Source organism: Vipera berus, assembly GCF_964194415.1.
Source record: "Vipera berus genome assembly, chromosome: 1".
NCBI lineage: Eukaryota > Metazoa > Chordata > Lepidosauria > Squamata > Viperidae > Vipera > Vipera berus.
The window spans coordinates 334,613,335-334,635,792 of record NC_138202.1 but is presented as its reverse complement, the minus strand read 5'-3'; the positions used below and the strand labels follow the sequence as shown (position 1 = coordinate 334,635,792).

General features: G+C 41.4%; 1 protein-coding gene across 1 annotated transcript in view; it reads right to left on the bottom strand.

Annotated features, from left to right (window-relative positions):
- Window positions 1–10,351: 10,351 nt before the first annotated feature.
- The window catches only part of LOC308678366 (uncharacterized protein), a 38,154-nt gene continuing 26,047 nt past the window's right edge, over window positions 10,352–22,458 (bottom strand). Inside the window, exon 5 of the mRNA XM_081345508.1 lies at window positions 10,352–12,824. Within this exon, the coding sequence (XP_081201634.1) occupies window positions 12,067–12,824 (758 nt within the window). The 3' untranslated portion in view covers window positions 10,352–12,066. The remainder of the gene's footprint in view (window positions 12,825–22,458) is intronic.

Here is a 22,458-nt window from a genome sequence, read left to right as displayed (position 1 = left end):
GAGGAGGGCAAATGTTATTCCTATCTCTAGAAGAGAATTAGAGATATCAGTCAATCTTGATAACTGAGATGATTGACACCTTATATCATAAGATGGATTGATCTATAAGCACTTGGAAACAATTCAATGATAGGTTTGTCAAGAGCAAGACTGTCAAAATAATTTTATTTCATTTTTAAGTAACTTCTTTAATAGTGGGAATTCTGTAGATATATCTTGACTAACAAAGCATTTAATAAAAAAAAGTTTAAAACATTCTGATTTGCAACCTATTTAATTATAGGGAAGCTGTAGTGGAACTATAACTAGCAGAAATTTTTTTAAAGAATACTTATGTTATTCATCAAACTGGAGTAAAGTAAAGTAGTATGCTATGAGATTCAGATCTGGGCTTGATATTCTTCAACCGGAAATGTCTTTATTTCTTGATAGAGAACTCAAGAGAATGCTAATATTAATTATTAGAATAACTAATACCCTAAAACAAAAATAACACTCAGAAATACCTTTTTATATTACAAAATATAATTACAAAAGTATTACAAAAGTGCACTGAAAATACCAGAATGAAATTTAATAGAGATAAATGCAAAGTTCTTCATTTAAAAAAGAAATACGGTAAAGGTACAGGAAACCTGGCTCGGTGATAATATTTGTGTAAAGGTGATTAGAATTGTAGTGATTCACAGGCTGAATGGCAGCCAGCAAACTGAATGGGTTGCCAAAGAACCAAACACAATTTAAGCTGCATTGATGGAAATAAGAGTTTATTCTACGGCCTTCAGTACTATACCCAGTGCTGAAGCTGCAGCCCAATGATCTTTTCTGTTGCCTTTCCTACTGGAATACAAGGAGATAGTGAGCAACTCTTTACTGGATCTGTTTAAGTAGTGATTGGAGAGCTAACTTGCCGGGGTGTTTTAATCTGGATTCCTGCACTGAGCAGAGTATTGGGTTTCATGACTTCAATCTATCTGTTCAGACAGCTCTATAAGTAATATGAGAGACATAACATCATCTTTCTGCTCCATAGACTGTGGGGATAGGACAGGCAGAGGGAGTGGATTTGCAATTTGAAGGACTTTCGTGGCTTATTGAGGGGTTAGGCTACACGTGAGTAAACTCACCCAATCTTTATTGTCAAATCAGTAGACTTTGAGAGCGCCATGTTAAAAAAAATAATAATAAATCAGGATTCTACCCATAAGAAGCAGGAGACTAAGCCCAAATCTCCTGGGCTTGCAGGAGTGACAGATTGCCTGGAAATGAATATTTGTCCCATGGTCATTGCTAGAACATTGGGGGGGGGGGTGTTTAAAATTTTCTATACCTTTCTCCAAACTTGCAAAGCCTGTTTTAACCAGAGAAAAACAGTGTGTTTGGGTGGGGAACCCAACCTTTAAGGCAGAGGTGATGAGGCTGTCCTCTTGTCTCATTTTCAGCTCTTCTTCCACACCAGGCTTTCCATTCTCAGTATCAGCCACCCCCAACCAGGCGGCAACATTGGGGTTATCCTGGAGCCCTAATTCTAAAAGTTCTCCCTTTGTTCTAGCTCAGGGCTAGCCAGTACATTAACATAGTGTTCTTTTGTTGCTTTACAAGACAGATAGCAGCCACTATTCAGAAGCGTTGGGAGGGAGAGGGGAATTGGAACAGAAAACAATATCTCTTTGATCTCAGAGTGATGGGACAAGGGTAACACTGCAAATTGAAAGCAGTTAGCTTTTCTACACACATTTTATTCCTGAAATGCATCTAGCAACTGAAAGGGTAATAGAGAATCTTTTTTACTCTTTTTTCCATAGTAATTTTTTCAGATTCTAAGTACCCAGATATTGTAGACTTAGATAATAATGACATATTAATGACTGTTATTTTTCAGTCTCCTATAAAATGGGGGAGGGGTTTGTGTAATGTAAAACAGTGTTGCCCAACCTGGTGAACTCTGAGATGTGTGAACTTCAATTCCCAGAGCTTTATCATAGTTACTGGCCAATTATCATAATTGTAGCATTTGTTAAAATTATAGGAATCCCTCTTGTGTGAAGAGGTCTTTCTAGCATGAGAGGTCTCCTTATGATTTCCAGCAGATCTCTAGCCTAACAATGCATAAAAAAGGAATATCATAGTAGCCTCTTCCCGGAATTCTTAACAATGGCCATGCTGGCTGGGGAATTCTGGGCATTGAGGTCCACACATCTTGAAGCTGCCCAAGGTGGAAAACACTGATTTATCATCTTTCAGGCAGATTCCTTCTTCCAAAAGTGCCCAGGAAAAGATCCTCTTCACCCTCTTGGATTGTCAAGTTGGAGACATCTTAAACATTGTACTTCAGACTTGGCCCTTCAGCACAGCTCTAACAAATAGAAAGGATAGTGATTTCAATCTTCCTACCCCAAGTTTAGAAATACTGAACTTAAAAATCATGACACACAAGAGATAACTGCGTGATCATGTGGTCTTGCAGAAGCAAAAAAGACTAAAAAAATCCTTTCTAAAACCAAGGAAGCCAAAGACAGATTCCATTAGCAATAGGGAAAATAATCACACAGAACTACCTAAACTAATTACTGATTACCTCTTGGATTAAGCTCTTGGATTTTAGCACATGTTCGTTCCTAAGGGGACATCTGAGCCTCCTGCTTGTACATTTCTAGATAGACCCTCCTTGTTCCTTCTTCCTCCTGAATATTTACCCAGTTACATGAATCCACAGTTTTATATAAGAGGAGGATGTAAATGTAAGGCAACCCTTTTAGGAGAGAATGATTGTTGCATTGCCTTATCAAAGTCAATGCACTTGTCTGTGTTTCCCTGGGTCTAGCCAGCAAAATAGAAATTAATTGGGGACTAACACCACCTTCCTTATGAACTTTAGAGGAATTACAAATGCGCAATCTAGTTTTCATCAGTTCTGCTTTTCTATAAATAGAATTACGTGTGATGCACTGTTTCAGGAAAACTAAGCAAGAAGTCAGTTTATTATGCTTTAGGAGGCATACTAATTGTGCCATACCAAAATTAAGTATCAATTCTTACTCTTCTGTTCTCATAGCCATGACATACTGAGTTATCTTCAGTGATCTCTTTTCTACTAAAAATATTTCTATTAACCATGCATGAATCTAACCAACCATCTTCTAGTTAGCTATCTAGCTGAAAGAAAGATTAAATTATTCTCTTCCCTTTTAATTTTCTAATTCTCATTGAAATCATTTTTTCTCTGCAGCGCACTACTACAGAGTTCAGGTAGTAGTCCTAAAGATTAATTTTAACTGAGAAACATCCAAATAAAATGCAGTATTTCGTTTATTTGTAAGATTTAGTAGCTCATCAGTCTGATTGGCTCAAAATGGCAAAGAGTGCTTCTGAGCAACAGTAACAGTTTACCAGCACAAATATCAATAAAACAGTACATAAAATGTCATTATATGTGTGTGTGTGTTATATTTCTATAAAAATGACCCACTTTCATTGCCAGTGCCAATGTATTTCCAAAGGCCTTCTGAGGTAGCCTTTCTAATAATAGAAGACTAGCATGTTGAATGAGGTGGATTTTCCTGAGAAATTTTATTCGAAAGGAATAAAACCATGACAAAATTTCATGGTTCAATTAATTGCATAAGCCCCCACCTATAATCTGAAGTGGTAGAGTTCAGAGACAGGTCACCAGCACATCAATGAGAATTAGGCCTTGAACAGCTGATCACTGACACCTGTTGTGAGAGTACATCAGTACACAAAGCTGAGGAGATTAGTCATATTAAAAACATTAATTCCCAAATACATCACCGACAAAGAGGAATATTTGGCTGGCTGCTATTTAATTTCCACATTATGAATTAGTCATGGTAGTCAAAGAATTACATTATATGTCTGAGGGAAAAGGAGAGAGAGAGCAAGAGAGAGAGGGAGAGAAGGAAAGAGAGAGAGAGAGAACAAGGAATCCAGTCTCTTGAAGATGTCAAAACCAGGCTGTTCTTGTTTTCTAGATACACCTCATTTGTGCACCTCATTTGTGCAACTCACTCTGGAAGTTACAATAGGTTCCACCCCTCTGCTAGGTGGAATCACATTGTCAATTCGATGTGACAAGATCAGAGAACAAGGCATAGCTTGCTGTGCTTGAGAAAGCATGGTGTTCTCTTTCACTCAAAAAAATATCAAAGCGTTCAATAAAAGCTACAAGGTGATATATCTTTCCAAGTGGCTCTGGAACATTTTGTTTGTGGAAACAGCATCTTCTAGTGTCGATATCTAGGCATTTCCTAATGGAGGTTGCCACCAAACTTTCCTGTTTCAATTCCAGAACACGTTTGAATATCCAGCTCTGGAACAGCATTTTTTTTCTTTTGTCCCTGCTCAGGCCCCACAGCTCTACAAGGAATGGGGTGGCTGACTCAGGAATTCTGGGAGTTGAAGTCCATGAGTCATAAAGGAGCCGAGGTTGCCTACCCCTGCTCTAGGACATTGTCCTCTGCTGAGCGTAATTATGCACAAATTGACAAAGAGGCCTTGGCCATTGTAGCCAGGGTAAAAAAATTCCACAATTACTTGTATGGCAGGGAATTCACAGTCTTCCAGTGGCGTAGCGTGGGTTGTCAGCACCCGGGGCAATTTGCGCCCCCTAACCCGGTGACGTCATGGCACCGCCGAAAAGACGCGCCCCGCAGCGGCGTAGACTTTCCAAGAAGAGTCGCGCGCATGCGGGATGCTTCCGGGTCCCTCTCGAGGGCGGCTGGGCGGGGCTCCGACCTGCAAGAGCCGCTGCATTCAAGCTCGCACGTGAGCCCCGCTAAATAAAGCCACGCATGCGCACGAAGCTAGGCCAGCCGGCCGGCGGGTCCGTCTTCGCTCGGCCAAGCCTGCCGGGGCGCCTGCGGGGCGCTTGCGGTTGGCCTGAGCCTGGGCGGAGAGTTGGGCGCTTCTATTTATTTTATTCAGTTTATGTGGCCACCCATCTCACCTGCCGGACTCGTTTCGCTTTGCAAGAAAGAGCAGCTCGAGAGCGGAGCCAAGCCGACTCTGTGCAGCCCTTGGGGCTCCCTGAGCAGCTCAGTGCGAGCGCGCCCCCCCAGATGTTGCGCCCGGTGCGGCCCGCCCCCCCTGCACCCCCCACGCTACGCCACTGCAGTCTTCACAGACCATAAGCCACTATTGGGGTTATTCACTACTGACAGACAGACACCCCACATCTTGTCCCCTAGAATGTTAAGATGGTCCATCTTCTCGTCAGCCTACAGCTTCAGGCTGGTTCACAAACCTGGCAAAGACATGGGCCCATCTACGACCACCTCCCCGTTGCTCTGACTGCTCCTTTCCCCCCAACAAAATTTACTTTTCTATGAATATATAAAACTGCTTCCTGCATCAAGCTTAAACGATCATAAGGTTTGTTTTGCAAATCCAGTTGTTTTATATAAACCATAAACCATGGTTTATGGCAAAGCATGCTGCATGAACCAGCCAATTGTGTTTTATTAAAAGCATATTTGAACAACCATAAACCTGGCTGGAGTCTGAAAGCTGCTTCTGCCAACACAGTGTCCCAGGGTCATGTGAAGTGACCAAAACCTGCTGCAACCATCCAGCAGAGGGGGGGGGGGGGAAATAAAAACCAAACACCCCCCCCAACACCCCTGCTGCCAATCCTCAACAGAAATGCTCACAACAATGAAAACCTTGGACAGGAGGAAGAGCGCCGCTGGGCGGGCAGGCAGGTGTCTTCCTCGGCTGTGGCTTGGGGGACACTTTTTTCAGTGCCATTGTAACTTCGAACAGTCACTAAGTGAACTGTTGTAAGTCGAGGACTCCCTGTACTTCATCACTTTTTTCCTTTTTTTTTGTCATCAAGTTTTTGACACCTTGCTAGGCAACTGGTGGTACTCGGATGTTGCCATATCCTAAAAGTGGTACAATGGGTGAAAAAGTTGAAAAGCCCTGGGATAGAGCATTAGACCAAGGTCCTTCCACTTCTGTTACCTAAAATCTTTTAAAGTAGGAACCTTTTGCATACAGTGCAAATGCTCTATCACAGAGGTTTTTTTTCCAACTTTGGCAACTAAGTTGTGTGGATTTCAATTCCCAGAAATCCTTAGTCAGATGCCCTTTATTCCAGGCACAATGCATTACAAAACTTTCATCAAATAAGCACTTGTAGTAATAGGCTTTTTTAAAATTGTGTTTCTGGTAACTTGGGATACCTCACTGAGTAATTATTAAGCACAGTGCATCTACAGGAGTTTCAGAAAGGAATGTGGCTTTAAATTGTACTAAGCCAGAACAATAGACAGCTTGTGAATAAAGTGATGATAAGAGTTTCAAGTGTTATGATCTACTTACACAGGAGAGCCGGATTGGTATAGTGGTTAAGGTATGAGGCCAGAAACTGGAACTGTGAGTTATGGTCCCAGCTGAGGCATGAATCCAGCTGGGTGACTTTAAGCCAGTTGCTTTCTTTTTCATCCTTGCAAAAAAGGCAGCGATAAACCACATTTAGAATATTGGCAACTAAACTACATTGACCTGTCCAGGCAGTCACCAAGTAGCAACTGTAAGAGGAATCTCGGAGTCCTAGTGGACAATCACTTAAATATGAGCCAGCAGTGTGCTGCAGCTGCCAAAAAAGCCAACACAGTGCTAGGCTGCATTAACAGAGGGACAGAATCAAGATCATGTGAAGTGTTAATACCACTTTACAATCCCTTGGTAAGGCCACACTTGGAATACTGTATCCAGTTTTGGGTCAACACAATGTAAAAAAGATGTTGAGACTCTAGAAAGAGTACAGAGAAGAGCAACAAAGATGATTAGAGGACTGGAGGCTAAAACATATAAGGAACGGTTGCTGGAATTGGGTATGTCTAGTTTAATGAAGAGAAGGATGAGGGGTGACATGATAGCAGTGTTCCAGTATTTCTGGGGCTGCCACAAAGAAGAGGCAGTCAAGCTATTCTCCAAAGCAGGGCTTTTCAACTTTTTCACCCATTGTACCACTTTTAGGATATGGCAACATCCGAGTACCACCAGTCGCCTAGCAAGGTGTCAAAAACCTGATGACCAAAACAGAAAAAAGAAAAAGAAAAAAGTGATGAAGTACAGGTAGTCCTCAACTTACAACAGTTCACTTAGTGACTGTTTGAAGTTACAATGGCACTGAAAAAAGTGCCCCCCAAGCCACAGCCGAGCAGGACACCTGCCTGCCCGCCCAGCGGCGCTCTTCCTCCTGTCCGAGGTTTTCATTGTTGTCAGTATTTCTGTTGAGGATTGGTAGCGGGGGTGGGGGAGATGTTTGGTTTTTATTCCCCTCCCCACTGGATGGTTGCAGTAGATTTTGGTCACTTCATGTGACCCTGGGACACTGTGATCGTCATAAATATGAATCAGTTGCCAAGCATCTGAATGTAAATCACAAGACCCTGGAAATGCTGCAACATTTCAGCTGATGGGCGCTTCTTCTGGGCTCAGAAGCACCAGGATCAGCACCAAGCTGCAGCTGGAGCCTGGCACTGATCTTGGTGCTTCCGCTGACCCTGACAGCCCTGCAGCTCCAGCCATCTCTCGCTCAGGCTTGTGCAGTGCTGCCACCAGTCCAGCTCATTCCCCTCCCCCGCTTCCACTTTTCTAGGATGGTCGCATACCACCTGCCAGGTGCCAATGTACCACAGGTGGTACCTGTACCACTAGTTGAAAAGCCCTGCTCCAAAGTGCCTGAAGGCAGGACAAGAAGCAATGGATGGGAACTAATCAAGGAGAGAAGCAACCTAGAACTAAGGAGAAACTTCCTGACAGTTAGAACAATTAACCAGTGGAACAAGCTGCCTCCAGAAGTGGTGAATGCTCTAACACTGGAAGTTTTTAAGAAGAGACTGGACAGCCATTTCTCTGAAATGGTATAGGGTTTCCTGCCTGAGCAGGGGGTTGGACTAGATGACCTCCAAGATCCCTTCCAACTTGATGATGATGATGATGACTAAATGAAAGGTAGGCGCTCTATTTAAAAAGAAGAGGAAGCAGAGAAAGAACAAGTTTGGAAACAACTTTATTTTTCTTTAATATAGTTATTTCACTTTAGCTGTTGAATTGGCAGCACTTCTTTGCAAGACGATTTCCATTATTAATTGAAATCTGAAAGTTGAATTTCAATGCATCAAAATATTTTTCTGCATTTGGGAGATCCTTCAGTCACTTCTGGCTTGATTACAGCAATGCAGTAATCATGGAGCTGACCACTTGGAAGCTTCATCTGGTCTAGAAAGCAGAAGTGCAGGCAGTGTTGGTAAGCTCATGTGACATCCCTGCTATGTGAGCTGCACTGGTGGCCCATATGCCTTTGAGTGCAATCCAAGGTGTTAGTCATGACCTATAAAGCCCTACAAGGCACAGTGCTTCCTTACTTGAGGGACTGGCTATCTCACCAGGTGTTGACCTGGCCAGTTTGATTCAATAGGATTGATGCACTCTGCATTCATTTGATCAATGAAATTGATACCATCTATCACAGGGGTGTCAAACTGCCGGCCCACGGGCTGAATGCATCATAGCGAAACTGCACCCATCCCATTGCTGGCAATGGCAAAAAAGTTGTGATACATCACGACACATCATGTTATGTTGTGAGTTTGACCCCCCTGATCTATCAGGACACTGAAAGCATGCTTTCCTGTTATAATACTTGCACTCTGGAATGAGGTTCCCCAGGAAATCTATGCAACTCCCACTATGTCGGAATTCCAGAAAGCTTTAAAGACTTAGCTGTTCTGCCATGGCTTGAGTTGAGGTGGTTGAGGGGTGACCTTTGGAGATGTCTGTGTAGGCATTGGTATTTTCACCATCCTGTTCTCTTTTTTAAAAAAACAAAAACAAAACCCCAAACCTGTATTTCTTTGTCTTTATTGTGAGCCACCCAGAGTTAACCACCCAGAAGTTAGGCAATGCCTGAATTGAACTGAACTTTATTAAAGCTTAAAACATAATCTAGATTTTTACAAATATTGAGATCTAAATTACTTTTAGGAGTACTTGCCATAGTTCTATCCTATTGTTCTATTTCATAGGGCTATTTATAATAATATAATTCAGTCTGCCTTCACTACAAATGCTTTACAGAACAAATCTGTTCAACCAGATGGAAACATCATCTCGACTTTGAACAAAACTGGCAGTAAGATCAGCCTCGTAGACAGTCTTACCTGAAGAGCAGCTGGCCGTCACCAAGTTTCCTTGCAATTCTCAAACTACAGGTCTGAGTCACCTTATTTGGTTCAAGAGGCCTAACCAATATCCTGCTCAAAAGCACCAACAGGAACATGCTGGAGTGCCGCAATATGCAGAGAAACTAATAAAGAACTGATTCTCTAGAACCATAATGCTCAAACCCTCGTGCACACATAGCTTCCTTTCTTTTGTAACTTTCAGTATGGATAGTCAGAAGGACTAAGGAGATGCTAGGGACCATACTTGGGTTTGAAATGGACTGCAGCCACTTTGTGGAAGCCGAAAGGAAGCATGCTGGCAAGCCACTGAAGGAGTGACCTGAGGCATGAAGCTGAGCATGGCTTGGTTTTCCTGCCAGCTGGATATGAGGTGATCTACAGTTGGGGAAGATTAGGCAAGGTTCACGGCCATCAATTAACAGTGTGTGGCTGGTTGCAGTAGGACTGCAAGCTTTCTGAGGTGCAAGTCTACCTTAGAGGACTTTCTATTGCCCCATTGGTACCAAGTCTGGACATTTGGCCAGGATAATATTTAACCCTTTTGGGTACTTTTGTCCAGTGGGGTGGGACAGTGCAGAGGTTGCTGAAAAGGAGCTGGAGACTTCAGGTGATATGGCAGCACTGCCAGGCTGGGTGGAGACATTTGTGGGTCTGTTTCATCCAGCTTGAAACCATACTGGTGCTGGAAAGTTGCTCTCTGTGCTGCCGTTGGATACTTACCTGTTGGTTTAGCCCTTGGGACTCAGGTAGTGGAATCTTTGCAACACTGCCAATGTTTTAATTTTTGTCTAATTGTGGGGGCTGCTTCTCAGCCATAAAATTTTTCATGGCATAGGGCCTGATTGTTTGAGCAACCAATTGTCTCCAGTTATTTCTGATCATCCAGTGAGACTGGGCAAAGTGGATGTACTTCAGGTCCTATTATATAATTGAGCAGTGTGCCTTCTCTGTGCGAGAGGTATATTTTGAATTATGAATTCCTTGGTCTGGGTTTCCCCTACACACACACACACACACACACACACACACACACACACACACACTTTTAATTGTAAAATGCCAAGAATAATTGGGAAATATGTGGCCTATAAACTGTACGAATAAACAAACAATAATCAAGCTACTGATGCTGGTATTCAAGCCCATTTTAATTTTATTAGCTGCCTTGATTCCTTTGTCGATGCAAAAAGTGAAGATAAGTTATTTTAAAAAATAGATTACGTATTTGAAACACATGCTATAGATTTGGTATATCTTTAATATTACAATTTGACAGAATGCAAAATGTCCCCTATCATTTGTATAATGCAGTTTCTCGTTTTAGTGAGCAAAATAATTACCCAAAGGTGTTGTTAGTTGAATGTACGTTCCAAGACTCAGAAATTATTTCTTTCCTCCTCCCTCTTTAGAGTTTAGAATTAAATTGTGGCAGAGTGGAGGACAATTCTGAACATACAGTATTCAAACAGGAGAGCCTCAACTGAGTACTGATGTAAAATCCCACATAAAAACCCCGATTTAGAGTTACTTAAGGCTACTTTTCCCAATCCTAGTCTTTTGGGATTTCTGTATGCCAGTGCCATCACCTGAGTTATGCTTACAGATTATGGAAGGTTTGGAATTATAAAAGCCATCATTCCCAGTGTATTCTCCAAGAAAGGACCCAGATTTTGGGGAGCCCAATATCTAACAGTCTTGGAGACTTCCAAATCCTTCACAGCATCCTCCCTTGTGGAAATAAGGGGGTTGTAGTCACAGAAAGTACCAAACTGCTAAAAAAACACACCATGAAATTGACTACTTCCCATCTTGAATTTACAGATCATTTTTGCTTTCTATAAAGCTGTAAGCTCCACCCATTACTGATAACAATACTGCTACTGTTTCCTTAATTGCAAGATGAGAGACAGGTGAGTCAAGAACATAGTCAGTTATGCACATGGTTGTTCAGTCCTGTCAGCTTTCTTCTAAAACACACTTTTCACATCCATCAAATTAGGGGTCGAAATGAATTCAGGGGTATTATCATACAATGAACATCATCTCTGCACCACAAAGATAAATTGGTTTTAGCTCCTTTTCCCAGGGAAATCAGAATTTGTTTGGATTTATAGCCAGTTTTATTACACAGAATTTAAGTTTATTAATTTTACTTACTAAACTTAAGCAAACTTTTACTTCTTTACTTCTCATGTTCTGGCATGCTTCTAATTATGTCAAAGTCACCTGGGTCAATTATAGCAAGTGTACATACTCTGTAATACTTCCCACAAGTTGTTCCCAGTTCAATATTGTTGCCGCTGTAGTTATGCAGAACAGTTTTGGCCAACATAGCATAGTACTCAATTTCTGACTTTCTCAAAGCAGCACAGTTATTGATTAGGATAACATATAGTAGTTTGTTTATATCCAAGTACATACTGTATTTACCTTATTTCATAACCAGCTGGAATCTTGAATTTATCGATTCTAAAGACCTCTTTTATCTTTTTGGTGGCCACATCTCGGCCCTGCCGTTGCCAGAAGAAGGCCTCCAAGTTGTCCAGTCAATGAAAAAGGGCCCAGGGAAGTCAGAATTGATGTCAGAAGGGGAAAAAGGGTTTGCTACAGAAGTGGAAGAAAAGGGTAGCATTTCTAGGACCAGGATTTTTGAAAAGATGGAAAATAGTAGCAGCTTGAACTGTTGTTTTTTTTAAAGCTTAAATTTCAGATAACTCTTCACTAGCACATATATACCACAGAGAATTTATGAATGTACATAACTGACTTTTCTGTGTTAGTGCATGATACTTATAGTTGCCCATTTAGATTAGAACATACAGTACGCCTTCCAGTTTAGAAAGAGGTGCACCTACAAGTCCCCAACCTGCATCTCAGCCTCAATGTTCAGGCTTTCATAGATGTGCTCAAAACATTTTTCTGGAATGGGTGGGGGTTCTTCCTCTTCTTGTTTCTTAGGCTCATCATGATTTTCAGGTTGGACTGGCTGAGGTGCCTTGGTACGCTTGCACACTCGAGCATACATGGCACTTAGTCTCCTTGAGTCAGACTCAAGCTGAGCCTGAGGGGCCTCTTTCTCAGGTGCCATGTCCTGCAACTGGCCATATGACTCCTGGCATGTTTCAGCTGGAGACAATTGCACATGCATGTTGTTGGATCCTGCAGCTTCAGAATCTTTCCCACCAAGCTCCATAGGCCCTGCTCCAAATCTATGTGTCGTGGCACAGATCGAATTATTATTATTAGCGGCCATCTGACAGCCTGTCCTTCCTTCCAACCAATCCTTGCTATATAATTCCTGTTCTTTAGTACCAACGCTTTCATAAACTTGGTTGTCCAGGTTCTGAGTCAATGGCAACATTCTAGACAGGCAGGCCTCTTTGGGAGTCACCGGGAGTTTTCTGAACTGCAGCGGGCTTGAGGATGGTACGTTGGAACCTGGTGCTGGTGGACTCAAGTTTCTTTGATGATTCATGTTCAGTTTCTCCATCCTTTGTTGGCTTGAGTTAACTACCTGTGTGTATTTTGGAGAGTCTGTATTTCCTTGCTGAAGCTCTGAAGAAAATCCATTTGATTGCTGCTTTGCTTGGTGACTAGGCAAAGTGTTACCTGTACAGAAAAATATTACTTTAATTATACATTGCTAGAGATGCTTTTACAAGAGATGGGTTAGGCAATTTAATACATATTAGAAGTGCACTGTCCTTTGTCCCCAAGGATCGATCTCTCCTGTAACAAACACACTCAGCAGACATGTGCAGGTTGGCTCTGATAAACACATTCAAGAGACCAGCACAAAATGAATAAAATTTTGTTGAGCCATCAAACAGGATGAGCTTCAGAATAGTCCTGCTGCCCATGGATGAAAGAAGCTTCAGGATATGGCATGGGCAAAGTAAAAGGTAAAAGTTTTAAAAGTAAAGTTTCCCCCGCACATGTGTGCTAGTCGTTTCCAACTCTAGGGGCCGGTGCTCATCTCCATTTCAAAGCCGAAGAGCCAGCGCTTGTCCGAGGACGTCTCCGTGGTCATGTGGCCAGCATGACTAGACGCCAAAGGCGCACGGAACACTGTTACCTTCCCACCGTAGTGGTCCCTATTTTTCTACTTGCATTTTTACGTGCTTTCAAACTGCTAGGTTGGCAGAAGCTGGGACGAGTAACAGGCGCTCACTCTGTTACGCGGCACTTGGGATTCGACCCGCCAAACTGCCGACCTTCTGATCGACAAGCTCAGCATCCTAACCCACTGAGCCACCACGTCCTTCTAAGTAAAAGGAGGGAGCAATAAAATGGATGAGAACCGACTTACTACTATAAAGTGTCAGCAAGCTGTAATTTCTAAGAGCATCTCTCAAAAGATGGCTAATCTTTGAGTATAAGATTTAGATTTTTATGTTAGAGTGAGTTGGGAAGGTTTACTGTATATGAATTCTGTTGGAGAAATGGATAGAGAAGGGGAATGCAGACAGATGTAGACTATGTTGATAGGCTGATGATACATGAGAAAAGAATGGAATGCTTTGGAAGAAGGAAGCTGTAAGTAGATATTAGAGGTTGGCAGAAAGAGCTTGAAATTGTACCAGGATGGAAATTCCATTATTACAACATTGCCCATTAATGCCACCAGAGGAGTAAGACAGGAGTAGAGGCAGCACTATCAATGGTTAGAGATAGATATAGAAATAGCCACCAACTGTGCTTTTATTTTTTTATTTTGTTCTGTTAAATCTTGTCTACATTCTTATCGTACTATTTTATGCAATTATTTTTGGGTTATTTAAATGTGTTTTATATGTTTATTTTAAGAAAGAAATTACCAGGAATTTATGGAGATTATAATACCAAAACAAATACACAAATAAGTAATCTTCGAACCAATACCAATCTTCCTCTTTCTATGTCACTTAAATATTTAGCTTCTATCAAGATTAGATATAGACATTTTGACTTTCTGTTAAGGCACCTATAAATACCTAGCAATGCATAGGGTGGTATGTACAATAACCCTTAAGGGGGAAAAGCACCAAAACAGGAGAGCAGTTGTAATAAGTATCAACCGGGGAACTGAGGTAGAGAACAAAACATGTCACCCCCACCATCCTTGAGAGGGGTCTTCTCTACGTTCTGCTTCTGTGCCAGTTAACACATGCTTCGGGAGGCATGCAAAAGAATTAGCACAGGGCAGAATCTGGGCACCTTTTGTAGGTTGTCAATTGCAGTGGCCAAGCACATTTGGCTGAATGCCAACACTTGTAATGAGTTTGTTCCTTTTGTTAAGTACTTAAGAGAAAGAGCAGGTTTCAACACTGTCTGCAGAAGCTGTCAAGAGACTTGCTGAGCAGGTTTCCTCTCCTAAAGATAAAATAACTAAGAGCATTTGTGTCTAGCAGGCTGGCCTTGAACCAGTAAGACTTTAAAGGCTGTTCCTGTATTCCTACCCTCCCCCCCCTCCCAACCTTACAGCAGCTGGCCTGGGGTGGTGGGTGGGGGATGGAAGAGGGAAATAATGCAATGGGAAAACTTAACCCTCTGATCCACTCCAGCAGCTCCAATAAAAAATCAGAATTTGACGTTTCCTTCCAGTGAACAGAACATTTGGGAAGATTCTACCGAGCCTCACTTTGGCTGGAAGAGTAACTTGGTGTTTTCTATCCTTCATAGTAACATTGTCCTTTGGTTGTTTTTTTTTACATGTGAAACAGCGAAAACTTAAAAGCAGAGTAAAACTCTTCTACTGTCATTCTGTTTCTAGTTACCAAACAAACTTAACCCTTAGATTTCACGCGCACACTCAGTACATTAAAGGCGGCAAACATTTCTATATTTTGCTCCACAAACATCAAAAATGTCTGTCTTCCCAAACTGGTAAAACTATTATGAATGCTTGGGTGAAGAGCCAGGTCTTCATGGCTCTTCTACACAACAGCCAGATGGGGCCCATCTTGAGAAGGGCCTCAATTCAGAGGATAGGGCAGGGGTAGGCAACCTCGGCTCTTTTATGACTCATGGACTTCAACTCCCAGAATTCCTGAGTCAGCATAGCTGACTCAGGAATTCTGGGAGTTGAAGTCCATGAGTCATAAAAGAGCCGAGGTTGCCTACCCCTGGGATAGGGGCTGCTTCAGAGAAGCCTATAGCACCTCCAATCCACACAGCACAAATACAACATTAATAATGCCCAACAACTTCCTAAAAGCAAATCTGTCTTTTATTCATTTTTAGCACAGGAAGCTTCTAGATCAGGGGCCCTCAATCCTCAGGCCGTGGCCCACTACTGGCCGTGGCCTATTCAGAACCAGGCTGTGTGAATGGTGGTATGCACATGTGCACACATCTCAGCTCACACAAGTTGAGTTGCATGTGCATGTTTGTGCACTGGGCCGCCACTCACACATCCCGGTTCTCCTCTCTTTACCCCCCACCCCGGGGCTGCCAAGCCGCAAAAGTTAAGGACCTCTGTTCTAGAAGTTTATGTGACACTGATGGATTTAGCAAATAGACTAAAAAATATTTAACTTTGAGATTTACAGGTTTATTAATCAGGGTACCTCACCCCCCTACAGACACACCTTTTCTTAAAGTAAGACTTGGAAAGTCCATTCAAACTTTATACTTGAATGTCTTTTGTTGTCAGCTCTGCTTGGTAGACCAGACCAGGTAATCAACTCTACGTGAAGGCTAAGTTACTTTTATTGAGATTGGCTATAATAACAGAGTTTTGAAAGTCTGAGTGGCTTTACTTCCTTCTCCTTCTTACACTCCAGTGAAGCAAGAAAGCATGTAACTTGTTGCTTTGGCCTTAAAAAAAATGTTTCAAACCGTTTTGCCTAGGTAATGATTCTTGCACATTTCTGTCAAGATCATCTTTCCTACTTTCTTTTTTTCTTCATTTTGTTTTGTTTGTGGATATGGACTCCTCTCTCTCCTCCAAATCCAATTTCTTACTTGACTGGAAAAGATTTGTTTTCTCTGGGCTGCTTTCCATGCACAAATATAGGACACCATGCAAACAAACCAAAGCCAAAAGTCATATTCCCACTTGGGCTTTGTGTTTATTTCTAAAATATATAATGGGCTTAGCTCAGGGGTAGGCAACCTTGGGTCTTTTATGACTCGTGGACTTCAACGCCCAGAATTCCTGAGCCAGCATGGGAGCCAGAATTCTGGGAGTTCAAGTCCACGAGTCATTGAAGAGCCAAGGTTGCCTACCCCTGGCTTAGCTGAACAAACTAGTCAGGCATTTCAGAATGGAGCTCTTGATAGCTTAACTTTTCCTGATTCACGTGGGTCTAACGCTATCTTTGATATGCTCATTTCAAATTCGGCAGCTTCAATAGCAGTAGGACTTACACCTATATACCACTTCACAAGTGTTTTACTGCCCTCTCTAAGCAGTTTACAGAGTCGGCATATTGTCCCCCATCAATCTGGGTCCTCATTTTACCAACCTCAGAAGAATGGAAGGCTGAGTCAACCTCGAGCCGGTGAGATTTGAACTGTCGAACTGCTGGCAGTTAGCAGTCGGCAGAACTAGCCTGCAGTACTGCATATCTAACCACTGTGCCACCACGGCTCTTTGCTTCTCAAGCCTGCTTTTAAGCCTACAAAGGAGGAAGAAAACATAACTCTTTCCTGGGTTCCTTGGAATTCCTGCCCCTTAGTCGAGAATTCCTCATTTCACTCCCAGTCTTTCCCCCACAAGTATGACAGTCTTTCTCATCAAGCAGTTCGCTCTGTAGATCTTCCCTTTTGAACCTTCAGTTAATCAGAATAAAGCTGGAAGGGACCTTGGAGGTCTTCGTTTCTTGTCTTGCTTTCTGCTGCTTTGGAAAATAAGTTGACCCCCCTCTTCTTGGTGGCAGCCCCTCAAATATCATGTCACCCCTGGTCCTTCTTTTCTTTAGACTAGTGGCCATACCCCATCCCTGCAACTGTTCTTCATATGTTTTAGTCTCCAGGCCTTTAATCATTCTAGTTGCTCTTCTCTGCACTTTTTCCAAAGTCTCAACATTCCAGGTGTGGTCTTACTAAGGTTTTATAAAGCGGTCCTAATATGTCACGTGATTTTTTTTATTTAAAAGTTTTAGAATACATTTTATCTTTAACAAACAACAAAAAAAAAAGAAAAAGAAAGAAAAAAACCCCATCCCCCTTCCCTCCCACCCTCCCCAACCCCACCCTCCCTTTCCCCTCCCCCCCCACTTCCCAGAGCAGAATACAGGGTATAAAAATACAAACAATCATAATCTAGCTTACGCAAACAATCCTGAACTATATAGACTATCGAACTTTAACTCATATAGATAAACTCCGAACATATATATATATACATCATATCAATAATTATTCAAAAACAAGATTATACTTTTCAATCTACCCAATAAAAACAATCCCAAATAAAACAATTTATATCAATTGTCTAAAGCTGTTCTTCTTCCCAACTAAACTTTAAATTCATATTATCCTGATATACAAATTAAAATACCATAGATTACTTCCAAACTTAATTTTTTTTTATATAATCACATCATTCTTATATTCTTATATTCTATTACCTACTCCAATATATATGTCACATGATTTTGATTCTATGCCTCTGTTTATACAACCAAGAATTATATTAGATTTTTTGGCTGCTGCCGTACACTGCTGGCTCATTTTCAAGTGATTGTCTACTAGGACTCCAACAGTTGCTGTTTTTGAGCCAGGTTTACCTAATCTCTATTTAATATTTAATCTATAATATTTAATATATTACTATAATTATATTACTATAATTACTATAATATATAATATATTAATTATATATATTAAATATATTAATGTATTTAATCTGAATTTAGCCTGATTGCTCCTATCAGATCTTCAGTTGCAGATTCCTCCTCCAACAGTGCCTGAATTCACATAGCATTTCAGTCCAGGTAGCACAAATACAACATCACATGTCCAACCTCCTCCCCCTTTGCCTGGAAGATCTGTCCTTTAATCTGTTTTTATAAAAAGGCTCCTTGGCATCATAATTAGGCAGGATTTGTATGATTTGGGCAACAGACAAATGTTACAATTCTGTCCCAATCAGAGCATCTTATTCTACCACAATATTATACTGTATAATGATGTTTTGTTTTTGCACTTTTTAAACTTGTACACCACTTAGAATTGGCCATTTGAATAGTTTAAACAAAAAGTTAATTTCCAAGACAAAAACAAATATGGAAAAAAAAATCCTAATTTAGCAGGGGGCCAAATCCTATCTCTTAACTTTCACCACTGAGATAAGTAACAGCTTCACTGATTCTATTGGTGATGTTGGTCTGTCCCTTACCCTTAGGATTTGTGCTTCATCATTTATTTAATAATATACTCTGTGCACAAATGATAACATTTGGGAGAGCAAGGTTGTTAAAATTTAGAACTACTTGTTTTGCAGCAGAATAAGAATTCACTAGCCCTAATTTGATACAAACCCATCTTGATAAGTTTAAAGAGAGGGACACAGAAGAAATAGATTCCCACCTTCGGATTGACCTAGCCAATTATTAAAAATATAAACAGGAGACGGATGTCCATGACGGAAGGAAGGCAGAGAGGCCAAGAGCCTCAGAGGCTTCCTTGAAGGCCAAAAAGTAGTTGTGCCAATTGGCCAACATCATCTTCTCCCCTCTGCCTGCTGACTAAACGTTCCTTTCTCCTCACTGTGAAACATTCCTGAAGGAAAATTCCTGCTACAAATCTGCTTTAATGCTGCAAGAACTAGTCTAGTGCTATTGCTTAGGTTCAATACGGAGGTCCACTTGGTCCAAGGTTAGTTTGTTTTTATGGCTAAGCACTTTGATAATGAAGAACACACTATAGCAGGGGTGTCAAACTTGCAACGTCATGTGACGTGTCACAATAGATCGTGACTTTTTTGCCATTGCCGGCAATGGGGTGGACGCAGTTTTGCTATGATTTATCCAGCCCGTGGGCCGGTAGATTGACACCCCTGCACTATAGTATTGGACAGACACAAGTGCAAATCACAGTCTTCTTCTGAGTGACTTTGAAATAGTCCCTCTCTTCCAGCAACCTACGTCATATCAAAATAAGGAGACTCTCCCTGCTTTGAGATCCTAAAGGAATGTGGAATTAAATAAAATGTAATTATTCAAAATGATGTTTATGTCCATTTACACTGGATTAAGCACGACTTGATTTTTATAAATTAATTAGGCACAAACAGCTACAAGACATGGGGGATGTTCACATATTGCACTAGGCTACAGTTTGTTTTAACCATAGTTTTTCACCACATTACAATTTATTGAATTCTCTCTCTCTCTCTCTCTCTTTTTTTGTTCTTTCAGGTCAATCCTGACTCCTGGAATCTGCCTGGACAAGTCTTGGCAGAGATTTTCGGAAGTAGCTTGCAGATGCCTCCTTCCTAGGGCCGAGAGACAGCAACTCATAAAGGTCACCCAGCTGGCTTCAAGCCTAAGGCGGGACTAGAACACATGGTCTTCTGGTTTCTATCCTGGTGCTTTAACCCCTAAACCAAACTGGCTCTCATATACAATGCTAAACTATAAAACCATTGTTGATAATCCACATTGGCTGGATTCACCATCATCTGTAAAACCGAAATCAACAATAGAAGCCTCCCAGAGTCGCCCTAAACAACAAGATGGGGGGAATTTAAATTTAATAAATAAACAATGCATATTGGCTTAATGCTCTGTGCACACAAATCAGCCTTTTCTTCATTGCATCTGTCACCTCAATCGCTTGTTCTATAAAAGTTGAAGCATACTGTCCAGTCTTCTCCTTTCCTGCCCATACATAATAAAGTTTATCTTTGAACATTTTTCCCATGCTGTTTGTTATTTTATCAATCTTTCTTCACTAGTACCATCTTTTCTCCAGAGGTTTAATCTGCCAAAATAAAGCCCAAACCTGTGTATGTCAGGAACTGTTAGGACTCAAACTGGAAACTCCTGAATCTGTAACCTCCCTATGCCACAACCATTAGAGCTTAAAGGAAGAGTAATGCACTATTAAATCTCATCAGCTCCCAGCCAGCTGTCAACATTTCTCCAGTTTGGCTCTTGGATTTTCTGGACTACCTAAAGGGCAGTCCAGTATGAATTAGCTTTTGCTGAGCAACAAAATCTTTCCAAGTGGGTTTGCTTCTGGATGTACTTTGGGCAGCCCTTTCTTCTTGATTTGACCTCAGCTCTGACCCCAGCCTTGCTCTTTGATGCTTGTTCTTGCATCACCCTCAACTCGCTCCCTTGATCTGTTCCTTGACTTTGACTTCCTGCCTCAGTTCCTTCCTGACTCCTTTCTGGAACAGTCTCCACAATGCAGCTCCATCTAGCCTTTCCATGTTAGTCTTGCCTCTCCCTGTCTTAGGATCACAAGTATCAGCCTGTCTTCTTTCCTCTCTTTCTGCCTATTTGCGCTCCAACTGGTGTCCTTTATGCTTCTTTACAGAAACATTTTCATTTTCCTGCAGCAAGTGGGCTGTTTGGTTTTACTTGCACTCCCTCCTCTTCACTTAAAAGGGGTGAGCTGTGCATTGTGCCAAGTCTTCATTCCTGCTCTGCAGCCAGGGTGGGGAAGTCATGTCAATACACAACACCTGGTCCAAGCCAGGACCATTCGCCCTAAATTTGTTGCCGTTTTAACTCTCCCAATAACCTGGTGTCTTCTCAGCCAAGTTGCAAAGAAAACCACAATGACTCATCAGACATGGCAGAGCTTTGTGCCTGGGGTGTCCAAATCCACACACAAGCGTGCACACACACACACACACATACACAGATAGAGTCCACCCCACATCTGAATCCCACAAATGACACGCTACAGTTTCAGCCTTTGGAGCCACCCTGTCTCCTACTTCTCTTCTATTCCCTGCCCTGGTCACATGCAGAACAAGGAGTTGGGGATTCAGCCCTGCTGCAAAGTAGCTGTAGTTTAAGGCTGGGAATTGAGCTGGCTGCAAACTTTGTCTCACAGGCCTTGTGCTGTTTAGCCAACAGCAGTTTGGTGTTAAGTTACGCTGGACATGTAGAAGTCTCTGGGGAAACAGTAGCAAAGAAAGAAACATGCTCAGCCCTGGAGTAGAGCATTTACGCTTTCTATCAAGAAAGAAAGAAAGAAAGAAAGAAAGAAAGAAAGAAAGAAAGAAAGAAAGAAAGAAAGAAAGAAAGAAAGAAAGAAAGAAAGAAAGAAAGAAAGAAAGAAAGAAAGAAAGAAAGAAAGAAAGAAAGAAAGAAAGAAAGAAAGAAAGAAAGAAAGAAAGAAAGAAAGAAAGAAAGAAAGAAAGAAAGAAAGAAAGAAAGAAAGAAAGACTTTGCACATTCCACTTAATATTTGAACTGGAAGACAAATTTCAAAACAAGTGATAAGTTTGGATTCTTTACTGCACCTAAGGTGGCAAACTAATTTAGAGTTCAGGAGAGATTGGGAGGCAAACAGCTCTAACTTCCAGCATAGGGAAGCAGCTGGAGAAATAGGTTGGGTTATGTTGCTTTTGAAAGGGACAGTGTTACACAGGATGAGGAAATAACACATTTTACATTGTAAAACTTTGCTTTTTAAAATTGCTTTCAGATCCTCTGTGAGACCACAATCATTCCTGGAAAGAATCTTCCACAATTCTCTGATAATTGGCTGATAATTGAGTTTAGTTAGTTATACTCCTTTAACATATTCTACTCCTAGAGATAACATTGTGGGAGATACCCAAGCATTCTGCCTTGAACATTTAGAGAAAATGAATGGAAATGCAATAAATAAAATAATAGATAAGCAGAGCATGGCAGATACATCAGACAGAATAATTAGGATGTTATTAAAACAGCAGTAAATTAACATTCAGCTGCCAGTTTCACACATACACGTTAAAGGAAAAACCTCACTAACAGCAAGATTTTCTCCCAAATAATGCATAGGCTTAAGTTGTATTTTTCCTCCTTTACCTGAGAAAGGGACACTACGGTACTTAATTTCTCTTCTCCAGGCCCACAAAAAGTTCAAATGCAGGACTTCAGGATACTGAGCCACAGTCATAACCCCACAGTTCAGATATAATCAGAGTAGAAGAGACGAGACTTGGACAGGTTTACCAAAGGAGTAAACCTTCTCCTTCCTTCTTGATGATTTTCTTCTCTAGCAACATTAAGCCAGTGGCACCTTTTGAAACTATCCATCTATTACTAACTATTTGACATGCTGTAGCATCAGGTTTTCTTCCATAAAG